At 39.3% G+C, this 19,299-nt stretch overlaps 2 protein-coding genes across 2 annotated transcripts; both read left to right on the plus strand.

The window, feature by feature from the left end:
• The first annotated feature begins 9,502 nt into the window (after window positions 1-9,502).
• On the plus strand, window positions 9,503-11,466 carry LOC145097948 (uncharacterized). Its single transcript, XM_079035619.1, has 3 exons — window positions 9,503-9,794; window positions 10,835-10,961; window positions 11,243-11,466. Exons 1-2 carry the CDS (start codon window positions 9,633-9,635, stop codon window positions 10,958-10,960), a joined length of 288 nt encoding a protein of 95 aa, XP_078891745.1. The 5' UTR covers window positions 9,503-9,632; the 3' UTR covers window position 10,961; window positions 11,243-11,466.
• A 4,873-nt stretch (window positions 11,467-16,339) lies between these two features.
• Window positions 16,340-18,604, plus strand: LOC145097949 (glyceraldehyde-3-phosphate dehydrogenase, cytosolic-like). Its single transcript, XM_079035621.1, has 9 exons — window positions 16,340-16,511; window positions 16,599-16,699; window positions 17,009-17,121; window positions 17,207-17,306; window positions 17,394-17,601; window positions 17,690-17,787; window positions 17,867-18,009; window positions 18,110-18,283; window positions 18,373-18,604. The coding sequence occupies exons 1-9, from the start codon at window positions 16,484-16,486 to the stop codon at window positions 18,413-18,415; spliced, it is 1,008 nt and encodes a 335-aa protein (XP_078891747.1). The 5' UTR covers window positions 16,340-16,483; the 3' UTR covers window positions 18,416-18,604.
• The last annotated feature ends 695 nt before the right edge of the window (window positions 18,605-19,299 follow it).

Consider the following 19,299-nt stretch of genomic DNA (forward strand, 5'->3'; position numbering starts at 1 on the left):
GTTTCGATACCAACAACGAGACCTTCGATCCTCGTTTAGATTGCTTCGGCTAAAAACCGCTCGATCTCAAATCGAGTATTTCAGGCTGCATACCGCTAAGCCGAAACTTCGATAAATCATAACTTCCTCATACGAAGTCAGATTTGGGCGTTCTATATATATTCAGAAACCTCGTTTCAACTACTACAACATTATTCAAAGATATCAAGTTTACTTTACACTTTAATTTTGACGCTTATTTTTATTCTTAATTAATCAAACCACATAATTAAGCAATTAAGCACAAAACACATAATACTCAAATAATACACTCTTATTATTTCAAAACGGGTTACAAAGGTTAACCTAGACTATTACATTGCTAAAAATGGCATGCCCAGAAACACAGGCGTTACAGGCACCTTCCGTGCCGAGGTGACGGTCATGATGGGGTCGCGCACACTTACGTTCAGGGAGTTCAGGTCATGTGGAGCTCCAGATTACCACAGGGCGCGAGACCCCATAGCGAGTACTAGATGGTTGGCGGATGTGGCCAACGCTTTCCGCACGAGCTGGTGTTCGGAGGGGGACAAGGTTAGATTGGCGTCCTGTCTTCTGAAGGACAGGGCACGGGATTGGTGGGAAGAGGTTGGACATACCATTGGAGATGATGCAGCGCTAGATGCCATGACCTGGGCTGATTTCTCTACCAGGTTCAGGGCGGAGTTTGCACCGGTTATTGAGGTGCAGCAGTTAGCCAGAGAGTTTCAGGACCTCACCCAGACTACAGAGATCGTGGCGGAGATCACCGCCAAGTTCAGGGAGAGGGCTCTTCTCGTTCCTCAGTATGCAGCCAATGAGGAAATGAAGAAGGCCCGCTATCATGAGATGTTGCGGAGCGATATCCGCCAGTTTGTGAGTCGGTCCAGCTGTAAAACGCTGAATGACATGATTGCTAGGGCTCGGGAGAGGGAGATTGACCTTGAGATGGAGAAGAAGAGGAAACCGGAGGCGGTTTCGGGTACAGGTAGTTCGGGCAAAAAGCCCAAGGTTTTAGATCACAGATCCAGGAGTCAGCAGAGCCACAGTCGATGTGGCAAGTGTGGGAGATTGCATGATGGGGTGTGCAAGGCAGGGAGTTCCGGCTGCTACAAGTGCGGTCGGACTGGGCATTTGAGCAGGGATTATACGGCCCCTGCTACCGCCATTGCAGCATTAGATTTGATTTGCTTTCAGTGAAATCAGAGGGGACATAAAAAGTCCCAGTGTCCGAGTTTAGCTGCAGCAGGGAAGGTGGCTGCACCTGCCCCTGCTACTTTGAGGATTACAGATGGCCGGCAGGGCCGAGCCGAGGCGCCAATGACGAAGAGTAGAGCTTTTTAGATGACAGCAGAGGAGGCACGAGCGACTCCTGATGTGGTGACGGGTATGTATCTTCCCTTCATCTCTATATTATTATTGATTGATTATTGCTTATGGTTATATGTTTTGTATAGGGTCGTTCTCTGTGATCTGCATTTCTGCTACAATATTATTTGATTCGGGGGCTACCCGATCGTTTGTATCGCTAGCGCTTAGCAAGAGATTTAGTAGAGCTCCAGGGGAGCTGGATTGTCCACTAGAGGTTGAGATAGCAGATGACAGGACCGTGAGGGTCGCCAGAGTGCATAGAGGATGTTCTCTTCAGTTGTTCGACGAGCAGTTTTCGGTGGACTTGGTCCCTATTCCCCTGCGAGGGAATAAGGTTATAGTAGGCATGGATTGGTTGAGTCCCAATGGGGCGGTGATTGATTATGAGCTGCAGCTAGTGAGGGTTCGCACTCCCAGTGGGGGAGAGTTAGTGATTCAGGGCGAGAGGCCACAACGCGGACCAGCTTTTTGTTCAGCCGCGAGAGCGAGGCGCTATTTTTAGCAGGGTTGCGCCGGATATATAGCTTATGTTTTGGATGCCCGGGAGAAGGGTAAGGTGGCAGTAGATGATGTTCCAGTAGTGCGAGACTACCCTGATGTATTCCCAGAGGATTTTCCTGGAATACCTCCAGAGAGACAGGTCGAGTTCGAGATTGATCTGATTCCGGGTGCGGCGCCGATAACTAAGGCACCGTATCGGTTAGCTCCCCCTGAGATGCAGGAGTTGTCTACGTAGCTGCAGGAGCTGCTAGACAAAGGTTTCATCAGACTGAGTAGTTCGCCTTGGGGAGCTCCGATTTTGTTTGTGAAGAAAAAGGACGGGTCGCACCGTATGTGTATAGATTACCGGGAGTTGAATAAGGTAACGGTGAAGAACCGTTACCCACTCCCGAGGATAGATGATTTGTTTGACCAGCTTCAGGGAGCGTCTTGGTTTTCCAAGATCGATTTACGTTCCGGGTATCATCAGATGCGAGTCAGAGATGAGGATGTGCAGAAGACTGCTTTCAGGACCAGGTATGGTCATTATGAGTTTGTGGTGATGCCATTTGGGCTCACCAACGTTCCAGCCGCGTTCATGGACCTCATGAATCGTGTGTGCAGGTCGATGCTGGACCAGTCTGTGATAGTATTCATAGATGATATCTTGGTGTATTCCAAGACGCAGGATCAGCACGAGGAGCACCTGAGGGAGGTGCTAGAAGTTTTGAGGAGGGAGAGACTTTTCGCAAAGTTCTCCAAGTGTGGGTTCTGGTTGTGCGAGGTGCAGTTCCTTGGTCACCTCGTCAACCAGAAGGGTATTTTAGTAGATCCGGCCAAGATAGAGGCCGTGATGCGGTGGGAGGTCCCGAAGTCTCCATCCGAGATTCGGAGCTTCCTAGGGTTGGCAGGGTATTACTGGAGATTCATTCAGGATTTCTCCAAGATAGCAGTGCCGCTCACCCGACTGACCAAGAAGTCGGTGGTGTTTCGTTGGGGGCCTGAGCAGTAGGCAGCATTTGAGACCCTCAGGCGGAGGTTGTGCGAGGCTCCGATCCTTACCCTGCCAGAGGGAGTAGAGGATTTTGTAGTCTACTGTGATGCCTCAATCACAGGTATGGGAGCAGTATTGATGCAGCGAGGCCATGTGATAGCTTACGCTTCGAGACAGTTGAAGCCTCACGAGGCTAACTATCCTACCCATGATTTAGAGCTGGGGGCGGTTGTGTTTGCCCTCAAGATTTGGAGACATTACCTTTATGGGGTCCATTGTACCATCTACACGGATCACAAGAGTTTGAGGTACCTTATGGATCGGCCGAATCTAAACATGAGACAGAGGAGGTGGTTGGATGTGCTGAAGGATTATGATTGTGAAATCCTTTACCATCCAGGGAAGGCCAACGTAGTGGCCGACGCCCTAATCCGCAAGGTGACATCAGCCCCTATCAGAGACTTATGTCTGAGGATGACAGTGATTACTCCTTTGTTGGAACGGATCAGGGAGGCTCGGGTTGAGGGCCTCAAGGAGGAGAGGCAGAAGTGTGAGAGGATAGTGGGCCGAGTAGCTTCGTTTGATTATGATAGTCGGGGGTTGTTGACCCTTCATGGGAGAGTGGGTACCGTACTGGGACGGAGTACGACAGGTGTTGATGGACGAGGCTCATAAGTCTCGATTTTCTATCCACCCAGGGGCGACAAAGATGTATAGAGATCTTCGACCCGATTACTGGTGGCCCTGCATGAAGCGGGATGTCACCTGGTATGTAGAGAGGTGCCTGACCTGCAGGAAGGTCAAGGCAGAACACCAGAGGCCTCACGGCAAGATGCAACCGTTAGACATTCTCGTGTGGATATGGGAGGACATCACCATGGATTTTATCACCAAGCTTCCCAGGACCGCACGTGGGGTAGATTCGATTTGGGTAATAGTGGATCGGTTAACGAAGAGTGCGCATTTCATACGATCCAGGAGAGCATATTGGCAGAAAAGTTAGCCGATACCTATGTGCGGGAGGCAGTGGCACGTCATGGAGTGTCGGTATCGGTGGTGTCAGACCGAGACTTTCGTTTTACATCCAGATTCTGAAAGCGGTTTCACGACGAGATGGGTACTCGTCTCCATTTCAGCACCGCTTTCCACCCTCAGACGAACGGGCAGAGCGAGAGGACGATTCAGACTCTCGAGTACATGCTCCGGGCATGTGTCCTAGACTTCGGTGGCAGTTGGGATACGTATCTTCCGTTAGCGGAATTTTCGTATAACAACAGTTATCATGCGAGCATTGATCGACCTCCCTTTGAGATGCTTTATGGGAGGAAGTGCAGGACCCCGATTTGTTGGGGCGAGGTCGGTCAGCGAGTCATTGGGAGCACAGAGGTGGTGCTCAAGACGACCGAGTTGATTCAGCAGGTTCGTAGTAGACTGCAGACTGCGCAGAGTCGGCAGAAGAGCTACGCCGACAGGAGGCGTTCAGACTTGGAGTTCCGGGTGGGCGATATGGTCCTTCTGAAGGTCTCACCTTGGAAGGGTGTCATCAGGTTTCGGAAGAGGGGCAAGCTGGGCCCCAGGTTCATTGGTCCTTTCAGGGTTTTGGCTTGAGTGGGTCGGGTTGCTTATTGGTTGGATCTTCCAGCAGAGCTTAGCCAGATCCACAACACTTTCCATGTGTCTCAGTTGAGGAAGTGTTTGGTGGATGACTCAGCAGTTGTTCCCTTAGAAGATATTCAGGTTGATAGCAGCCTGAATTATATTGAGAGGCCGGTCGCGATTTTGGACCGGAAGACAAAGACCTTGAGGAACAAGGTAATTCAGTTAGTGAAGGTGCAGTGGCAGCACCGGAAGGGGTCTGAGTGGACGTGGGAGGCTGAGGAGGAGATGAGAGAGCACTACCCGGAGTTATTTGCAGATTCAGCCGTAGCAGACTTCGAGGACGAAGTCTGAGTCAAGTGGGAGAGAATTGTAACGACCCGTCTCTGGAATGTTGCTTCCATGGTATTTATTTTGATGTTTTCAAGAGGGACTCGACGAGTCTATAGCCCGACTCGTCGAGTAGGGACGGGATTTCGAGCACGTGTAAGTCGGCGACTCGGCGAGTCCATATTCGGGACTCGGCGAGTCCGCCTGCCAGGAAGAAACCCTAAATCCCCTGGTTTGCTCACTATTTAAGCAATGTTATGTGCCCCAAACTCGCCTCCTTCACCCTCAGAGAGCTTGTGAGAAACCCTAAACCATCCCTTGTATGATCTAAGTGTTTTTGTGTGGATTCTTGAAGGATTGAAGAAGAAAAAGAAGAAAGGACCAAAAAGAGGAAGTGTAGAGCAAAGATCCAAGGCCAAAGTCAGAGTTCATTGAGGTATGTCTCGGAATTATCCTGTTTTATGCTTAAAACCTCCATTAGAACACCTCTAAGGCTAGTTTAATGTATTTTCCAAGCTTTATAGTTGTATGGATGCCTTGTTGGGTCGAGATATCCCTAGATTTGTTCATTTAGGAGTGTTAGAGCCCTGATCTAGTGCCTTTTCGAAGTTTCCTTGCTTGAGAACCCTAGATCTAGCCTTTATTGTGCTTTTTGAGCCTTTTAATCTTCATGGGTGAATATGGGCACGTAAAGATAGAATATTTACGTGTTAATCGAGCTAAGGGAACCCAGATCTATAAGTTTTATGTGCTGGATTCAAGCAAAATTGAGTTTAGAGTAGCTGCATGCATGCGACTCGGCGAGTCGGAAGAACGACTCGGCGAGTCGAGTCGCGAGTCCCCGATTTTTCCCCTTTTGAGTGATGTCGAGTGGGGACCAGTGAGTATTAGAGTGGACTCAGTGAGTTGGAGGTCAGACTCAGTAATGGAGGGACTCGACGAGTTGTTCATACAACTCGGCGAGTGCAAGGCAATCTTCTTAGCTCAAGAACAACTCGTCGAGTTGTTCATACGACTTGGCGAGTCGGATGCAGATAGCCTGAGTTTTAGAATCGAAAGGGAACTCGTCGAGTTGATGCCATACTCGACGAGTAGCCACGAGTAGGGTTGAGAAGTGCAAATAGAGACTCGGCGAGTTGGCGGCCCAACTCGGCGAGTCAGGTTAACTGTAGGTTGACTTTGACCGGGAGAGTTGACTTTGACCAGGGGTAAAAGAGTCATTTTACCCCAATTCAGTTATTAGTATTTGATTGAGTGTGTTTATGGAATTGTAGCCGGGGAGATACCGGAGTAGCAGCAGATAGCTTCCAGAGCCATACACTCAGCAGCCAGTTCACGAGGTGAGTTTCCTTCCAGTAGGAACGGGTCTACGGCCACAATGTCGGCCCGTTTAGTTAGCAGTAGTTCTGGACTTCAGTCTGATGCAGTAGTTAGAGTGCTTGATGTCTTTATGATTCAAGCATGTTTTGTGTTATGTGTTCCGGACATCAGTCTGATGCAATATATGTGTTATGTTAGAAGATACGTGTTTATGTTATGCTATGTTCAGACAGTTCTGGATTTCGGTCCGATGCAGCTAGTTCCGGACTCCGGTCCGATGCAGGGGACAAGGTCCCAGTCAGTTCCGGATTTCGGTCCGATGCAGTCAGTTCCGGACTTCGGTCCGATGCAGCTAGTTCCGGACTTCGGTCCGATGCAGTGGGCAAGGCCCAATATGTGTTTTATTTGTTATTGCGTGGTATGTGGTAGTTTGGGGGAGCTCACTAAGCTTCGTGCTTATGGTTTCAGTTTTGGTTTCAGGTACTTCCGCAAGTAGAGGGAAGAGCTCGGGATGATGGCATCGCACACACCACAACTTCAGTTTTTGTCCTGGGAGTTGATTCAGTTTCTTAGATATGTTTTGATACAGTTGTGACACAGTTTTTCTCACAGTATTTTAGTATGGTTTGAGATACGCAACGTATGGTTTTATTATATGATACTCAGTTTTATGATTTTTGTTATATTAAAAATGAAATTTTCGGGTCGTATTTTTGGGATGTTCCAACTAGGGCACTCTTTGCCCTTTAAAGAAGGGTTTACGGTCCAAGATGTTCTTGGGACGTAAACTCTTTAATCTTGATGGTTTCCTATGATTTCTAGTGTATTAAGTACATAATAAGCTCTATAATACAACTAGATTGAAGTACTCACGTTCTGGGATGAAAGTCCGAAGATCCTTGAGAGAAAATTCGGCTTTTCTCTAGTTGGAAATGTAACTAATGAATAATTATGGCTCAGAATCATATATATACTCCTGGGGTTTTTGGCAGAAAATATTTTATTCAGGCATTGAATTCTAATATCAACGAGTTTTGGAATAACAGAGTTGCACAATACCCTAGTGCATCCTCTCTCCTGATATCTCATCAAGTGTAAATCCTGAAATACTCAAACTTATACCAAAAAGTCTGAAAATTTACTGCAACTGTTCTAACTTCTATTGACTTGATATGTTATACAGAATGGAAATTTCGGGTTGTCACACTATGTGTGACCGGAAGGTCTTATATGCTATGAGATGTATGTGTTGTATGTTGTTATATGATATGGATGTGTTATGTATGTTATGAATACTAAGGACCGGAAGGTCATTATGATATGGACCAGAAGGTCAAGATATGGACCGGAAGGTCATTACGGGTAGGACCGAAAGGTCTATAAGGGTTGTGGGACGGAAGTCCTCTGAGACACAGTGACCGGAAGGTCTTATAGCCTTGAGTGGCGTATGTGCATATGTGATATTTTGGGGAACTCACTAAGCATTTATGTTTATAGTTGTTGTGTTATGTGTTTCAGGTACTAGCGAGGATTGCGGGAAGGCGCCGGCATGATCCGTACACACTCATGGAGTTTATGTCTTGAGATTCCGGGATATGTTTTGTTATGATAACATTGGATACATTATGTTTTGATATTACCTTATGAATAAAAGTATGTTTTAAAAGTGAAAAATTGTTTTGGAAATTTACGTTGTTACATTAATTGTCCGTTCGATATTAGATTATATATAGCTAGTATAAACTAAGTGATTATAGAAGGAACTATTATGGTTACCATTTTTACAAAAGGAAATATATGATTTTCTTAAAGAATGTTTTCAACAAATATAAAGAACTATTACAGTTTACTCCGTAAGTACCAAATGAATACGCCAGGGTTATATACAGTAAAGACCTAACAAACAATGGGATGTGTGACTTCCGCCTCATTTCCTGTTCCTTGTTTGGTTGTGGGCTTAGGGCAAATTCACACAATCGATTTTCTGTTTACTCTAAATTGCATATAACTTGTATCCATTTAGTACTCATAGAAGGAATTGTAGATTCATTTTTACTTTCATTCATCATACCAGAAAGATATAGGATTTTCTGGAGGAACATGCGAACTTTTCTAAAAGAACTTACAACTTACTTTTCATCACTTAAATACTTATAAACTCACCAGCTTAAATACTGATCTACTCTTTCAAAATAACTTGTATTCTCAGGAAACTAGTAGACATGTACGCGCACTGGGATTCAGAAGATGGAGTATAGTAGCTTCATGTCTTGTTTTGTTATTTACTTTTGGAGTCAATCTTTTGTGAATCACATACTTTGTAAACACTTTAATATTAATGCAATGGTTGTTTGTTACTTTGATTACTATGATGCATGTGTTGTGATACTACATATGACGTCCTCCGCCCCCGAACGTTTCCGGTTTGGGGGTGTGGCATTTCATGAAAGATTTTGCATTGCATCTTGTTCTTAGATGGCATTCGATAACATAGTTTCAGTTTAAACCAATAACTTTTTACCTGTAAGATTTCTCCATATTTTCACAAAATACAGTAATGTTAATTATAAGTATATTGCTAGAAAATAACAACATGCTTTACATTTTTTTACCAACACACACTATATATTTTATCTTTTTTATAATAGCAATGTTAACTATATGGTAAATTGGAGGAAATAACAACATGTTTTACTCTTTTAGCAAAATAGAGGGGTGTATTTGCATTTCTTTAAATAACATTGTACGTACGACTTTCAACTAATAATAATAACAAAGTATTGTTATTGCAGTAAATAATAACAATATGTAACTTATAAAAACAATTTATTTTTTCATTCCTTGCCCATAATAACAAAGTACTTGGATTTATTTTCTCGTTTGAGCCAAATTGTCGGGACCCAAACTAGCAACCGGTCAATCTACTTAGTTTTGGCCAAACCATGAACACCCTTTCAGGAACCATCGAAAAAGGTTGGTACATTTCATATAGACATTAACAAATAAGATGTATCATATATAATATGTGCATTTTAAATGACAAAATTTTGGATCCCTTTATGGAATCATTGAAAATCGAGTATTATATGTAAATCTTTTCTTAATAAAATAATGTATTCTGAAAATATATCCAAATTAGTATTGACAATTTAGTGTGATTTTGGATGAAGTTGTTAGAAGAGGGTTGAATTTTTAACATATAATGTTGTAATATGACAAATAAATTTAGATATCATAATAAATAAAATTATTGAAGTGCATTATTATTCATCACACTTAACCCTTGTTTTAACAAGAGTCTTGAAGTAAAGGGACTGAAACAGAATACATGGAAAAGTAAAGGGTTAAAATAGATGGTCTATATGATTTAGGGGTAACATGTGTAAATGAAAACACAACGCCAGCATTTGTTGGATTTCTGAAGAAAACACTGGTTAGGGTTTACTGTGATCCGAGAGTTACAGATTGGCTGGCAGCTCGTTAGGGTTTTAGAGGATTCATTCGTTGAATTTGTGTGCATAAGATGAAATCAGTGGTTGGAATGGTGGTGTCGAACAAAATGCAGAAATCGGTGGTGGTCGCCGTCGACAGGCTCTTCCATAATAAACTCTATAATCGCTATGTCAAGCGCACCTCCAAGTTCATGGCCCACGACGAACAAAATCAGTGCAATATCGGCGATCGAGTAAGTATTCCCTTCTTATTTGTTATGTTAAAATCTTTTTTCTGCTAACGGCGCCTTCTGTAATCGAAGTCCTCTTTGTTACTGCAACTATTCGAAAAAAAAGAAGCCACTCGAATCACCATAAAAGTGACATTGCAAGATTTGTACAATATGCTCTAACCTGATCATTTCACCTTTTAGGTGTTATGATGAAATCATATGAAATTGTATCACAACATACCAGTAAGTAGAATTTTATTAATTTTGAAATAAGAACAGTACTTGGTCTGGTCTTCAATTAAAAATTCCGAAAATTTTCCTCTAACTCTTATTAGGAAACAAAAATGATCGTTCAAAACACCATTAGCAATTATATACTTATATTTGGAGTTAATGTTTGCAAAATTTGAATAATGTGCTCTGATACTGATGATTTTCAACTTCAGAGTTGATTCAGTTAGTTGTATATGGGAAAGTATATCAAAATATATGGCAACATACAATAAATGGAATATTGTTTGTCTGAAACCTACATTCATTTTTGCAATATTTGGTTTTTGATCATTTTGCACTTGGCAAATTACATTTGAGAGTCTGAGTTAGAAAGTGCTTCCAATTTTCTCAAGTATCAATAAACAGTGAAGAAAATTAGTGTTCTTTTTATAGGTTTAGGTAGAACTTAGACCTCAGTTCTCAGTTAATCATTGTCTTTTAGCCAACTGTGACCATATCAAAGATAGGTGTCATGTAATCACATAAATTAGAAAATAAAGTGAGTGAAGGGAACAGACTCAAATGTAAGGATCAATAGAAGCATAATTAATAGGAATGAAGATTCACTTATAATAATCAAGATAATGTAACTATGCAAAACATTGGTTTTACTTTTTTTTTTTTTGTTTTGTTTTGTCGATTTAGATGCCAAAATATTGTTATAATTATTATCGAAAAATAATAGTTCAGTGGCCAATTTAACCTGAAAATAGTTAAGTGGCCAAACTGATAAACTGATGAAAGTACAAATGTGGAGGAGGAAGTAAACTTATAATTGTTATTTTCAGGTTAAATTGGACCCTTCAAGGCCATTGAGCAAACGGAAGAACTGGGTTGTTGCAGAGATTCTGAAAAAAGCACAAATTTATGCACCTCCCACCAAGACACCACTACCGGATTCATCTTCATCCTAAGGTTTTCCTTTTCCATAACCAACCTACTTTTATTTATTTATTTATTTCTTCATAACTCTTCTATTCCAACATTCTATTTTTAAAAATTCTACTCAATCACAACATCCAAATACAAACCAACTTTTGCTATTATCATCGACTACATTTTTCGAATTCTAACAACCTAATTGAGACTACAAGTTGGATGTTGTAATAAACAAATAAATGATTATTACCTCTGAAATATAAAATGCACTTTTTTCATTATGTGCAAATACTGACATGCTTTTTTTTTTTAAACAGGTGAAGAGTACATTTTGCTAAAACGTGGGTTTGTTTGTCTTGATTGTAGTTTTTGGGGAAGGTTTTGCATCATTGAATCTTGTTCCTGAATCGCTTTCTACAACATAATTTCAGATTATTAAACCTATCATGTGCCGAGTTTTTGTTAGTTTTAATGTGTAAGATTAGTCCATTGAGAAAACATGGTATGCAAGAAATAACAACGTACTTCACTTGTTTTTTTTTTTTTTTTTACCAAAACAGATAATATATTATATTTTTTTTCCCATAACTTCAACGTCAAGTATAGGGTGAATTTCAAGAAATAACAATGGATTTTATTTTTTTAGTCACATAGAGCAATACTCACATTTCTTTACCGATAATGCTAATGTACTTATGTCTTTTTACCAATTATAGCATTGTGCAACTTATAATAAGCAATGCACTTACAATTCCTTGTCCATAATGACAATAAATAAAACACATTGCAACATGTTGGTATTATGGGTAAAATAAAATATATTGTTATTATTGGTGAAAAATGTAATTATGTTGTTATAGGTAAAAAAAAAAAAAGATGTGTTTATTGTCCATATTGGTACGTGAGTGATTTCACAATTTGCCCTCAGACTTTATTGTGTGATGAGAATCGAGAGGTGAAAATCCAATCTATTGTGTGATGAGAATAGAGAAGAAAGACATGGAAGAAGGGTTCGCATAATCATACTTGACTTTTTTAAACTGGTTGATTCAATAAATTATGACATCAATGATGTAACTAAAATATTGGAGCAACTAGATACATAATATGATGAGGGAAAAGCTAGAAGATTATATATAAGCCAATAGTTGGGACATACATGGAAAAGTTTCAACTTGAAGTTAACTCAAAATAATAAACATTTATTGTATTATCTCCAATTTAGTACCTGAAGGAAATGCAAAAATGATAGCCTATCATTTATTCAGCAAGTGGAACCAATCAGATATCATATTTTAAATCTTTTTAGCATGTTGTCATTCTCAAGATCATTTATTCCTCAGTCTTTTTATTAGTATAGCCTTTTAATCATTTTTAATACATTATGTATGACAAAATGACTTCCTTTTTGGGAGAGTAAAACGACTATTTTATCCTTTTTAACACGACATGCCAAAGAGCGTGTGATACAATGATCCATTGCAGCACAAAATGGATAAATGCCGTCTATATAAATGAACAAAGACTCTTTTCTTTAATGGATTGAATGAGAGTAAATGACCAATTTACCTTTTCTTAACAAAGGAAAACCCTAAAAGGGAAACAGGAGCAATGCAATCTTTTTCATTTCTTCTTGAATGTCGTCAATTGGACACCTTTGAAACCGATCTAATTCACTTTAAGAGTCACACATCGAACCACTCTGTTCACAAAGCCATCCAAACTCTTCTATATGATCTTTTGTTTAAATGCATACAAACAAGAGAGTTCCATACCTTGGTCAATGGTCATAATCCAAAACCTCAACCTCATAAATCTTTTCAACTCCATGAGCAACAACTGTTGATTTTTTTCCTTTTACCACAATCAAACTTCCCTCCCCCAACCAACATGTCCAATCGAACCATGCAACCATCACATTAGTTTAGTTTCCATATATTATATTCTGCTCTTCAAAATCCTTTCCACCTCATCTACACTCAAATGCCTTATCCCATTCTGCTTCAACCATCTTTCCCCTCCTTCAACTTGTTTCTCCTCTATTTTCAATTACTTCAAGTTCAACCCCTCACTCAATTTCCCAAAAAACCCTTGAGGCCTCAAACACCGATCTTTAAAACCCCCAAATCAACACCATCAAATCATTCCCAAGCCTCTCTACACCACCATCGGAAAACTTCACATAGCTCATAAAAACACCATTAAAAAACAAGCAAATCTATTGCACTCGCCACCTGCCTCCACACTCTAACAAAATCCATCTTATTTAAATTCATTTCCAATATCAACACCCCCAACCCTCTTGGGTTTTTTCGATCCAATGTTTTTTATTTTTTATATATTCGCGACTACATGCATCAAAACCCCGAAAAACAACTTTTGATAGCTTCTCAACCCATTCGATTGTAAATTCCTCTAATTTACGTATTTCCTCATCAAATATACCACCATCTGATCCCATTTCAATGAAAAAAACTTCTTTGTGCCATTCTTTTAAAACAAATTCAAAGTAACGAGATTCATTTATACACTTTGTTACTTTGGTCAAAGCGGTCAACCCTTCTGCTTCTTGACATTTCACAGTTAAAAAATCCAAAAACTTGTGTATAATCGGTGCACTTGCTAACCTAATAAACCTTGCTCTCATTGCGACACCTGGCAGTGAATTGCACCTCTCGATTATAGACGATATGTGTCTCAAAAAAGCACTTGTGGTTGCAGGTGATTTGTACTTCTCTAAACCTAAAATGTTGACTGATTCTGGTTGGTTTGGTTTTTCGGGTTCTATATCGGTTTGGGCGGTTTCTCGGTTTCTTGGGTTCAACCCATACACTTACGGGTTCTGGGTTTAAACCCATGGGTTTTAGGTTTAAACCTATTTTCCAGAAATGGAGCAATAAGTTAAATAATTCAAAAAACACCAAATTGAAGTTAAATACTTCAAAAAACATGAGTTTTACAACCAAATTGTCTATTACAAGTTACAAACAAAGTCCGAAATAGTCTATTACAACCAAAACACAATCAAAGTAAAACATAAAGTCCTGTCGATTAGACGATTACAACCAAACACACAATCAAACTAAAACACAAAGTCCAGAATTGTCGAAACTGAAGAAATTTTCGATATAAATGAAAAGAGCTCTAAAATTCACATAATACCATATATGATATATGATATATGATATAAAGCAAGACCCATGTATGAACTGAAGAAATTTTTTTGATATAAATGTCACTCTTTAAAGATAAAACATTTAGATGAAAATATATTTCAGAAACTAATTTTACAAATTATTTTCTAAAATGTAATACATTGTCTTGATTAATTAAAAAAGTCAATACATCTTAGTTATAATCATCGTACGACTAATGAGAAGGCAAACGGGAAACAAGTTGGGCTGTTAAGCCTTTTTGTATAGTAAGGCCGATTCTTATGAAGATTACATCCATAGATCTAGGGGATATAACATTGATATGCATAATCCGTACTGTACTAAGAAGCTCCACCGCATCCGGCGCAAGAAAACCAAACGTATCAAATGCAAATGATATGAACATGTGTTAATTTTCCATGCACGGTTTCTCATGTTTGGTGACCTTGCATGTAGCAGCTTTTAATGCAGCATGTCCCGCCGTGAAGCCCCCGACCCTCAAGCCTACGAGAGGGGATACCCATGTAAGGTCCACACATGTGTGTTTCCCTCTAATCCATCCAAAAATCAAAACGTCAGCCTGTCTAAGGGTTAACCTTCCTTCTGTCGGGCCAATCAAGAAATTCACAGTAGCCTCTTTTTTGGCGGAAACCCCAACATACTTACCCTGTCAACCAAAACATCCCTAATTATATCGTGCCTGTATATGAACCTCGGAAGTTCTTTGCAATGAATAACATGCTCTCCAAAAGAGTCCAAACTTGCCTTGCAACACACCAGACATATCTCGTCGGTTGGGAATACTGGAATTATGAGTTAATATTTGAGGATAGTACGATACTCCATGAGAGACATATGTTGGCCAAACTCATCTATAGGGATAGCTAGAATAAAATCTTGAACATGTGGTGCACGTAAACATTGAAAAACTGATTTCTGTCGAGCCGTCATGTTGAAATGCACTTCCATAACTTGGATAATTTTACTAAAAAGGGCACCCGCCAGTGTATTTTAGGATTTTTTTTTTTGGGGGGGGGGGGGGGGTCCTTAGTAGTAAAATTGCTAAGGTCAATGTCCAGAAGCTTGTTACGAAGAGAAGTTAAGGCACAAGTATAATCAGAATCCATACCATAAATGTCGTTATCCCGTAAGATGTGGTCTTGCAATACCCAAGATTGGGCTCTTGAGGCAACAAAAACATATAAGGTAGCCTCTACTGTCGAGCATAAATGTAACATCCCAAAATTTAAGACCAAAAATTTCATTTTTAATTTAATAACTAGGATTTTACCCACCGTGCGTTGCGGCCGCGGTAATTGATTTAAGTAGAGGAACTATTTCAGTAAAAAAATCAGGGACCAAAACCATGTCAAGAAAAATGCTTAGAAATAAGCACGATAATGTAAAAAATATTTGCATCAAAACGTAGATAAACTCGAAACACCCAAACATAAAAAATACGTCCAAACATAAAGAAACTCTAAATTTAGGGAAAATGACACAAATGTCCTACCAACATTTTAGGGTTTACCCTTTGAGTCTCTAAAGTTTTTGTTAGGCTGTATGGGTCCCTAAACTAGGATATGACCTGCTCTTTTAGTCCCTGTCAACCCGTAATAGCCGGTTCAGTGACCTTTTAGACCAAAAAATTCACATTGTGCCCCTATAAAGCCAAAAAAATAAGTTTGGATATATATATATATATATATATATATATATATATATATATATATATATATATATATATATATATATATATATATATATTTCTTCTAAAATACTAAAATATCAATGGTAATATCTAAAATATATTTCATCTACTACATGACAATATTTAAGAACAAAAACTAAGCAATCAATGCGACATTCTACGAAGATGGTTGGAGATGAAAAGTTTTGTTTATTAAGAAAGCAACATTCCAAATATATGTTCAGTTATTTATTATAAACGGAAGGATGATATTATTAACAATTTTAAGATATAGAAAATGACTATAAACTATTAAAAACATTATAATTTTTTTTTTGTGTGTGTGTGTGTGTGGGGGGGGGGGGGGGGGGGTAAATAAAGGTTTATAAAGGGTAAAGATGTAGCACGTTATTGTAGCCGCTGGTGTGGTTGGAACTGCATTTCTATAAATGTGCTTTATCGCAACATCAACGTTCAAGTAAAATTTCCCGTCTCCGATAGCCGCGCTGCACGGACCAAAGCGGTTGGTCTACACACAACCCACGACAGATCCGCAGCGATGCCATCACCACCACCTCTTCTCCCCCTTTCATGCTACATTTTTCATGTATATATAACCGCTACTAGCCACTACACTTCCTCCATTACAGCATTACTACAAGTCTACAAACACATTCCTCCTTAATTCTCAATACTTCTCAGTTCAGTTAATCATGGCAAAGGTCAAGATCGGAATCAATGGTTAGTTTGTGATCCGATCCTTCGCCAATTCCATTGGTGTTTGTTCCATGATGCTCGATTGATGTATTTTCCTTTTGTTTTGTGCAGGTTTCGGAAGAATCGGCCGATTGGTTGCGAGGGTTGCTCTACTGAGCGATGATATCGAACTCGTTGCCGTTAATGATCCTTTCATTACCACCGACTACATGGTACTTGTCTCAATTCTATCGCTGTAATTCGTGATTGTTTCAATTATTTATGCACATCCATCGACTCTGTGCTTCATCGATGGATTGATAGTATATTCCATTTTCATTATTACCGACTGCATACTTGTTTCGATTGTTATATGGGATTCAATCGATTCTCTCTTTTGATCGATGGATTGACGATTTATTCCGTTAGGACGTGGCAATCATTTGGTACTCGCTAACAGATTGTCATCGTTCTTACTGTTGATTTCTGCATATAACATGGGATAATATATGCTGATCTTCGATGGCTTCCATTTTGTTCAGATTTACATGTTTAAGTACGATAGCGTGCATGGGCAATGGAAAAAAGACATCACAGTGAAGGATTCCAAGACTCTTCTCTTTGGCGATAAACCTGTAACCGTTTTTGGCATGAGGTGCTTTTCTCTCCATTCTTTAATTCACCTAGAACAAGAGAGCAAAGTGTTATAGGCCGTTCATCTTTTTCAAATGGTTTTACAGAAATCCAGAGGAAATCCCCTGGGGTGAGGCTGGAGCTGAATATGTTGTGGAATCCACGGGAGTTTTCACTGATAAGGAGAAAGCCGCTGCCCACATGAAGGTCTGCATTTATATATATCACACTTCATCTTTCATTTTTGTTTGAGAAGAATGTTAGAAACATGCATGTTGTTAATTTGTTCCTTAGGGAGGTGCAAAGAAGGTGGTGATCTCTGCTCCAAGCGCAAATGCTCCGATGTTTGTGATGGGTGTGAATGAGAAGGAATACAAATCTGACATCACCATTGTCTCCAATGCTAGCTGCACCACTAATTGTCTTGCTCCTCTGGCGAAGGTTATTCATGACAAATTTGGTATTGTTGAGGGACTTATGACCACTGTTCACTCCATAACAGGTATATACATACATATATGTTGAATTGTTGATGGTTGCAGATTATGATCCTAATTAATTAACTGGTGTTTGTGTGTATATATATATAGCAACACAAAAGACTGTTGATGGTCCATCAATGAAGGACTGGAGAGGCGGAAGAGCTGCTTCTTTCAATATCATTCCAAGCAGCACTGGAGCTGCAAAGGTAATTACTATTAATTAATCTATAATATTATATGCATTATAGATTATAGATTAATTAATTAAGCGATGTGTGATGTCAGGCTGTTGGAAAAGTTCTGCCTGCACTTAATGGGAAGCTAACAGGGATGGCCTTCCGTGTGCCTACTGTTGATGTGTCGGTGGTTGATCTTACTGTGAGGCTGGAGAAGGCTGCCTCATATGATGAAATCAAGGCTGCTCTCAAGTAAGCCTTCCATTCCATTTATGATTTATGCATGATTCCATTAATTTCAAGAATTAAAGAATTTTGATGGATTTGTGAATTAAATGTTGTGTTTGTGTAGGGCGGAATCTGAGGGAAGCATGAAGGGAATTCTTGGGTTCACGGAGGATGATGTTGTGTCAACAGACTTTGTGGGTGACCTCAGGTCAAGCATTTTCGATGCTAAAGCTGGGATTGCATTGAACAACAACTTTGTCAAGCTTGTCTCATGGTATGACAACGAATGGGGTTACAGGTATGTATGTATATTTTATATTGATTCTACTCAAAAACTTGGTTTTGATGTTACTTAATTTGTGGATGGATCCGTGATTTTTGTTGCAGCAACCGTGTGGTTGACTTGATTCGTCATATGTCCAAGTCTTAAGCTGTTTTTGTTACTGTGGGTGCTTCTTCTAATCATGCATTCTTTTTGGGAATAACACGAGTGAAAGAGAGGCTCAGTATAGTTTGATCTTACATCGTTGTTTGATGTTTGATGAGAGAATCTGTGTATCTTTTTTTTATTGAACATTTTGGTTTTGGTTGAGTAATGCCATGATTTTGTTTTTTGTTATTGCGTTTGTGCCATTGAATCATCTTTATGTTCTATAATTTTATGCTACATGAACTGTAGGAAAATGAAAGTATTGCACCTTTTTTTTACCATTTGACCTTTTAATAAATTAAAAGTTCCTGTGGCAATGAACGCTATTGTATTCCAAGGAAACTAAATTTCTGCTAACTTTTGGAAATTGTAAGCTAGAGAATGAAAATGAATCGTGTTTTGTTTCAAATATATATAAAACATACAATCCGAGATATTATTTAATATTTGTACACTTATACTACGATAATAGACGGACACATCTGTACATCCCTATTCTAATAAATGAATAGTTTTATTCTCTTTTTGCCAAGTGTCACTCTAATACAACTAGTCATTAATATTATGTCATGTACATATATTAAGCAATTCATTTCAAAATTCAAATTTATATTTTCTAATTATACGTTAAATTTGAAGTTATAATAACTTTAAAATTTTGATATATCTATTAATTAATAATTTAATTAAAATTACTTATTTAAAATAATTGATTAATAATTATAAATTTTTATTATAAAATTTTAATTAGTTTTATAACCGTAGTTCCCACGGATTATAAACTAGTGTCTCATATAATAGTACGTAACGAACATTTATTGCTAATATTGCAACTTAAAAACTAAGGTTGTGATTTTTCCACTAAGATTTTATATTCGTACACT

Source organism: Lactuca serriola, chromosome 4 (assembly GCF_051521515.1).
Source record: "Lactuca serriola cultivar US96UC23 chromosome 4, Lser_US96UC23_V15, whole genome shotgun sequence".
Taxonomy (NCBI): Eukaryota; Viridiplantae; Streptophyta; class Magnoliopsida; order Asterales; family Asteraceae; genus Lactuca; species Lactuca serriola.